General features: G+C 44.7%; 2 protein-coding genes across 2 annotated transcripts in view; both read right to left on the bottom strand.

Moving 5' to 3' along the window:
* Positions 1 to 2334: 2334 nt before the first annotated feature.
* The window catches only part of LOC6036065 (insulin-like growth factor-binding protein complex acid labile subunit), a 68671-nt gene continuing 63920 nt past the window's right edge, over positions 2335 to 7085 (bottom strand). Inside the window, exon 2 of the mRNA XM_038254200.1 lies at positions 2335 to 4597. Coding sequence (XP_038110128.1) covers positions 2991 to 4595 — 1605 coding nt within the window. The 5' untranslated portion in view covers positions 4596 to 4597 and the 3' untranslated portion in view covers positions 2335 to 2990. The remainder of the gene's footprint in view (positions 4598 to 7085) is intronic.
* On the bottom strand, positions 5711 to 6164 carry LOC119765950 (endochitinase At2g43610-like). Its single transcript, XM_038250231.1, has 2 exons — positions 5769 to 6164; positions 5711 to 5716 (listed from the first exon to the last, which is right to left on the bottom strand). Exons 1-2 carry the CDS (start codon positions 6162 to 6164, stop codon positions 5711 to 5713), a joined length of 402 nt encoding a protein of 133 aa, XP_038106159.1.

Here is a 7085-nt window from a genome sequence, read left to right as displayed (position 1 = left end):
TGTTACGTGTTGTGTTTTGTTTGCTTTTGGTAACGAAAATGCGGATTTGGCCGCGTGAAAGGGTGTACAACACCGCCGGGGGGGTTCCAGCAGGGATCTTCACGGGTTTAGGGGTGGTCAAGTTCTATGTAGAGAGCGGATTCGCTAATTCGAATGGAACTGCATTCGAATGAGCGAATCCAAATTCGCTATCAGAGGAGAAAAGCAACTCGCGACGAAATTTTGAGGCTAGGAATTTTGACAGGTATGATTTTCATAAAGGATTCGCCTCCTTTTTTCTCCCACAGAAAACTGGGGACAATGTAGCTGTCAAACTAGGCCAAACTGTTTAAGTCACTCACAAAACGAACTTTGAGTGATTTGAGTTCATTTCTGACGTCACGATTTTCTCCTCTATTGGAACGACTGACAGCTGTCAAAAGCCTGAACCACGTGTTCGAAAATTGTCGCACAATTAGGTTTAACAGCGTGACGTCACGAGCGCACACGCACATATACTTTCAATGAGACACACGTTAAAAAGGTAAACAGAGCAGCCAAGCTGTTAAATTTCTAACCTAAAAATTGAGTCGGCGTAAAACCTAAGAAACAAATTCAGTGAAAGCTCAACGCTGCTTTTTGATGGTGAGAGGTAATAAATGTCTCGATTTTTATACTTTTTGTTAATTTTCTTTTAAAATCAGATACTTAACATATAAAAACTATATATTTTTGGTGCACAAAATTCCAGCTGAATCGAATGTATTTATTTGATTGCAATTTTTTATTTTGAATACATTCTAGACACATGTTGTACACCTAATCAATCAACACTTTTATCATAAATAATCATTTTATTGCTTAAAAATTTAGTTTTCCTGAGCACCCATATTCAATTATGTAATTTCTAACACCACTGGCCACCTAGCGGCCATTTCAAACTGGATTTGTCTATGGTGTTGAAACGACAACATCAGTTTGACAACTGGTTGAGTGCTTTTTATTTCGAATATGTTCGAATTAGCGAGCATTCGAATTAACGAATCCGCTCTGTGTACCACTGGGGAAAAATGTATGTCCTGAAGCGAGCCTGAATCAATTCTGACACAAATCATACTTTTTCATAATTTAATAGCCAGCCCTCGGACTACTTTGAAATAAAAATATTAAAATTTTCAACATTCTATACTGACTGAAACGGTGTAAAGGCAGTGGAAAAACAAACAATATTCAGGACTGAAGTTTAGTAAGGCCGATTATAGTGTCTCATAACTTCGTTGGCGGCCAACGGACAGCTTTGGACTTTCCTTCAGATTAAAAAAATATAATGGTTGAAATGGTTGGAAGCAATGCAAACAGCATATTATACCCAGGACAAAACTTTATCCATGTCTGATGAAGATTATACTTTCCCATAATTTCGAAGCCGGCCAAAGATCCAATTTGGAAAAAAATCCAAAACTTGTAATGGCTGATATGGTTGCAAGCAGTGCGAAAAATATTCAGTGTACTGAATTTTAACCAAGTCAGATACCGATTACACTTTCCCACAATTTCGTAGCCAGCCTTCGAAACACTATAAAAGAAAATCTATGAATTTCAAAAAAATGTAATGGTTGAAATGGTACGAAAAAGTGCAAACTACATATAATGTCTGGGACTGAACTTTGACCATCTCTGGTTCAAATTATACTTTCTTATAACTTCGTAGCCAGACTACGAAACATATTTAAAGGATTTTTTTGAATTTCCAAAAAAAATCCGGTTGAAATTGTTTGCGGCAGTGCAAACAATATGTTTTGTCCGAGACTGAACTTTAAACATTTCTGATTCAAATTGTACTTTCCAATAACTTCGTAGCCGGCCTACGAAAAACTTGTCAAGAAAACTTTTTAATTTCCGAAATTTGTGATGGTTGATATGGTGGAAAGCAGTGCATACAACATAACATGCCTGGAACTAAATTTTTACTATGACTGGTTAAGAATATACTTTCCCTTAACTTCGTAACCAGCCTACGAAATACTTTTCAAGAAATTATTTAATGTTTCGAAATGTGTAATGGTTCATATGGTTGAAAGCTGTGCAAACAACATGATATGTCCGGGACTAGCCTTTAACCTTGTCTAACTCAGATTATACTTTCCCATAACTTCATAGCCGGTCTACGGAACACTTTGAAGACAATATTTTTAAATTTGTAATTGAAATAGTTGGAAGCATTGCAAGCAACATATAATGTCTGGGACTGAACTTTAACCATGTTTGATTCAGATTATACTTTCCCATAACTTTGTAGCCGGTCTACGGAACAGTTTATAGAAAATATTTCAATTTTCAAAGTTTTAACGAATCTTCATTTTTGTGATTTTTGAACATCCCACCCATCACCTCCATCCACCATATTTTCCAAAGGTCAACCCTTTTTCCCACCATAACTGAACCTTCCCATTTTGTCTCCGCGTCTGACCGCAAACGGGTTCTCCCGCTCCCAAAAAAATGTAAACCACACACGTCCCAAAAATTTCCCAGAGCTTAAAACTCCAGCCAAATTCCCGGCTCCTCTCACGTGCTCACACTAACCTTCAACAATTACGCCAACTTTAAATGGGTATTGCTATAATTTCCCTCACTTTTCTCTGTTTTTGGCCATGATAGCACCTGGTCCGGAATCTGCTACCGAGTTCTGCATACCAAACAGCGCTCCAAACAGGTGTAACTGAAAAGTTGATCCCTAGAAAATTGAATCACACACAGCGATTGGCGTTGCTGCACCTCAGGACAGGACCAACTTTTGATTCCCTCCCAACTTTTTTTTTGTTGTTCGAAAGAGGATTACTCAACAGCTATTATCACAAAGCCTGACCGGCATCGTTTGTCCGGCCAAACTTTTCCCCTGGACGAAGGACCAAAAAAGAGAGAGAGCAACCCCCACCACGCTTCCGGCAAGGATTCACCCGCAAATTAATTTACACGCTGGCATCGCCGCACTCGTCGACCAGCTTTCAATACTATAACTCCGTAATCGGCAGCGGCTTGGCATTGTAGTACGGGTTGTACCCGGCGGACGTGGCCTGCATGTAGGCGGCGGCCGCCGTCGGGTACCCGGTCAGGATCGGCTGCACCTGGTGGTTGCTGTACAGGTTGTTGTGGCGATCGTCGCCGGTGAACGCCTTCTCGTAGTCTACGACGTCCAGCGAACCGGCGGTACTGCCCGCCGAAGCGGGTTTGTTCTTGCACCCGTTGTGGACGTAGGTTCGCAGCAGGTCGCGGAACTTGTACAGGCAGATCACGATCGCCGTCATGAGGGCTACCGCCAGCACTAAGACGGAGATGAAGTTCTTGTTCTTCTGCAGTGCGTACTCACACTCGAACTGGTCGGGCAGGTAGTGCGGACAGCCGGTGGCGTTGTACATGATTCGGTTGGCGGTCTGCAGTCGGTGCAGCAACCGGGAGTAGTAGCAGTCGCAGTTGATCGGGTTGTCGGAGATGTCCAGCGAGCGCAAGCTGTTCCACGAAAACATCCCTTCATCGAGTTGGGTAAACCCGTTGTTCCTTAAGCTCAAGTGCTTCAAGAACAACAGTCCGGCGAAGGTCTCCTCCTCCAGCTCGCTAAGCGCCTTGTTCGACTCGATCGCGATGCTCTCCAGGTTGGTGTTCGTCTGGAACGCTGCCCGTTCGATCCTCTTCAGATACAGCGATCCTCGCAGCTCGAAACGCTTCAAATTCGAAAGCCCACGGAATGCGTTCCCTCCCAACGCTTCAAAGTAGTTCTGACCGATCGATAGCTCCTCCAACCTCCTCAAAATCCCCAACGCTTGCGAGGGAATCCTCGTAAACCGATTATCCGCCAGGTTCAAACTCTTGATGTTCTCGATCCCCGCAAACGTATCCGTACTAATATTGCTCAGCAAGCAGCTCTTCAAATCCAGCAGCGTCAACTCCGACAGCACCGCAAACGCTCCGTCCTTCACCGACCCAAACGAGTTCGTCCCGATGTACAGCTCCGCCAGCTTCTCCACCGGCCGGAACGTCTCCTCCACCGGAACCACCTCAAACCGATTATCATCCAAAAACAGGATCTTCAAATCCCCCAACCCAACCAACCCCGTTACCGCCATCCCCACGCTGCTGATCCGATTCTGCCCCAGATTCAGCTCCTCCAGCTTTGGCAGCGGCGCAAACGTCAACGGCTCGATCTGATCGATCAGGTTCCCGCGCAGATTCAGCACCAACAGCTCCCCCAGCCCCACGAACGTCCGGTTCGACACCGCGCTGATCTTGTTGTGGTTCAGGTGCAACTGCTGCAGCTTGCTCTGCCGGGCGAACGTCCGGTCCGGGATGTTGAACAGGTAGTTGTAGCTCAGATCCAGCAGCGTCAGCTCCGAGTAGAACTGCACCGACGAGTCGATGATCCGGATCTTGTTGTTGCGGATTACGAGCCGCTGGATTGAGGGGTTCAGCGCGATCGGGACCACGTCCAGGTGGCCCTCCTCGCAGTTGACGTCCAGCTTTTCGTCGTCGCAGTGACACCGGGATGGGCAGTGGAGTAGGCTCGAGGACAGATCCGGCACGATCAGCGCCAGGATGAACAGCCAGGACAGGATGAGCGTCATTGCTGGAAGGGGAGAAAGAGAGTTGATTGTTAGTTGAGTTCGAAAAGAAGGTCAATCTTCGATATTTTGTTGCACGTGCATTGTGGGCCAAATTTAGTAGTCACTTTTCATATGAAGAAGTTTCAATCTTGTCGTGCTTGACACAACCTGAAAATTGCTGTAAGTGCGACAATTGACCACAGGGAATTTATGTCAGAACGCGTTTTACACACGTACATGCAAAAACGAAACTATTGGCACTACGCCCCCCGGGACATGGCCTTCCTCTAACGTGGGATTTCTGCTCCAGCGCCTCTGACGAGACAGGAGAAACCGGGACCGACGTTTTACTTCACCATCCGATAGAAGCTCAGTGGATAAGGCGGGAATCGAACCCGCGTCTCATAGCATCATCGGGATCGGCAGCCGAAGCCGCTACCCCTGTGCCACGAGACCCACCACACGTACATGCCCGACTACCGAAAACATTTTTACTTATAACTCGGATCTCCCACAACAAAATTCAACCAAATTTCGAGACAATGCACAGGGTGGCCAGCCTAACGAAACGTGTTTGTTATTGTTTACATTGTGTGCTCTATTTTTTGTTTATTTTCTCGGAACGTCAAAAAGCGCAGTGCGAAAAATTCTGAAAAAATTGGATAGAGTTATCATAAAAAAGTGGAGTTGGTTATGTTACAGACATGACCAATATGACAAAGATCTATGCTAGAATCGCCTTATTCAATTGGATACTAAAGCCCTATGCCAATTTTTATGTACAACGGTAAAAAACACGATTAAAAACCATTTCTGATCACTTTTTTTTTCATTTTAATGCAAAATTTTTTTTTGACAAGACAACATTTTTTCGATGGATCAACTATGGTCCCCTTGGAACGACCTGTCAAGTAGGAGCTTTTCTGTCAAGAAGGACCGCGAGGTTAATTTTTCAAAATTGATTTAAAAATCCATTTTAAGCTCTTTATGGTCGTACAAAGGGTCATTGTACTCAGAAAAATAAGCTTTATCGCTGTGAACAATAATATCAGCAATCTAAGCTTCATTTTAGGACCCAATTGTTACCCTTTTTTAACTGGAACCTGAGCATCAAATGTAAACATGCAGTATCGTGCTCAAGCCTACGTCAAATTTTTGAATACTTTTTGAGAAAAATGGGCCAGCTGGCCTTACGTTCTTCGTCCAGAACCACACCGAAACCGCCATCGACATCTGCGGAGTCTGCGAAACCACCCCGGGATCCCGTATCAACCGATCGTCCCCAAACAGGTCCGCCGAGGCCGCCCGGTAGTTGTAGACCCACGTCAGCTGGATGTACCCGCGGCCATAGTACTGCCTCTGGCCACCGATTTCCTCCCGATAGCGGAATCCGCCACTTTCGTGAATCACCTGCGCCAGGAGCATGGCCGCTTCGTTGCGATCCGTGGCGATGACGGAGGACGTTGCGGCGTCCAGCTGGGGGTAGCCAGTGGCCGTGAAGACTTTGTTGATTTTTTGAGGGGAGATGGTCAGGGCTTGGCAGTGTTGGATGAGAACTCCAAGGAAGGTTAGAAGTATGACTTTGGCCATTGTTGCTGGTCTGGACTTAACTGATTGTGGGTAGGGTTGAGTCAAACCATGAGTGTGAATATCTTGAGTTCTGATTTCCAGCATTTAGATCTAGTTCAAATCAATTGTTGCACCTCGATAAACAGTAAGCTACGAAAACCTTGCAGTTTTTACAGAAAATAATTCAACAAGCAAGTTAGTTAATTTGGTAGCAGCTCCATTCCGATTACCATCCCCTTTTTTCAATTTGAATCTTGCTTTAAGTCGTCTCTAGTTTCAACGGCTTGGTTCTAACCCGAACAAATAGACATAAATCACTTTTGAATTCCATCAACCATCAATTTAACGGCCAATTTGAATTAACCGTAACTCACCACGGCAAGTTTTATTCACCACACGTTTTTCAGTTGCTTGGATCTAGGTTACTCCTCCTTATCAAAAACAGTTCATAACTTCTGTTTTTAGTAGGGATACTGCTCGAGTCCATAAATTGCAACAAACTTCCCATTGCACTTCCATTCCAATCGACCCCCTGTCTATTGTCCAACTAGCACTAAATATGTGGCACCCCGTCAAACAATTTCTACCTTCTAAAACCCTTGTCAAAATCTCCCTTTTTGAACCAACTGAAAAAAGCGTAACTCCCCTTTTTTCCAATTCGACGTTCGCGTGATATCGCTACTTCTAGCCCCGAAGCCTTAAACCGTCCAACAGGATAGCTATTTAGTGGCAGCAAACAGGCCCCCACTCAGTAGCGCTACTGTCTATCCAAGTTCCCCGCCGACGTTCCACGAGGATCAGAAGGTTTTTCGGAAAATTTAATTTATGTTTATTTGCTCACGAACGGAACCTCGCCCCAACTCTGTCCTGCAGGTTCTTTGAAGGCTCCCTCGAAACTAGTAATGCTGGGGTGGTTCTAAAACGCAAACGAATTGAAAATTT

The sequence above is a fragment of the Culex quinquefasciatus genome, chromosome 2 (assembly GCF_015732765.1).
Source record: "Culex quinquefasciatus strain JHB chromosome 2, VPISU_Cqui_1.0_pri_paternal, whole genome shotgun sequence".
In the NCBI taxonomy this organism is placed as follows: domain Eukaryota; kingdom Metazoa; phylum Arthropoda; class Insecta; order Diptera; family Culicidae; genus Culex; species Culex quinquefasciatus.
Note: the sequence above shows the minus strand (reverse complement) of the source record. Positions and strands in the feature narration are given on the sequence as shown.

Coding starts and splice junctions, on each gene's coding strand:
- LOC119765950 (XM_038250231.1), bottom strand. CDS start 6,164: ATGGCCAAAGTCATACTTCTAACCTTCCTTGGAGTTCTCATCCAACAC.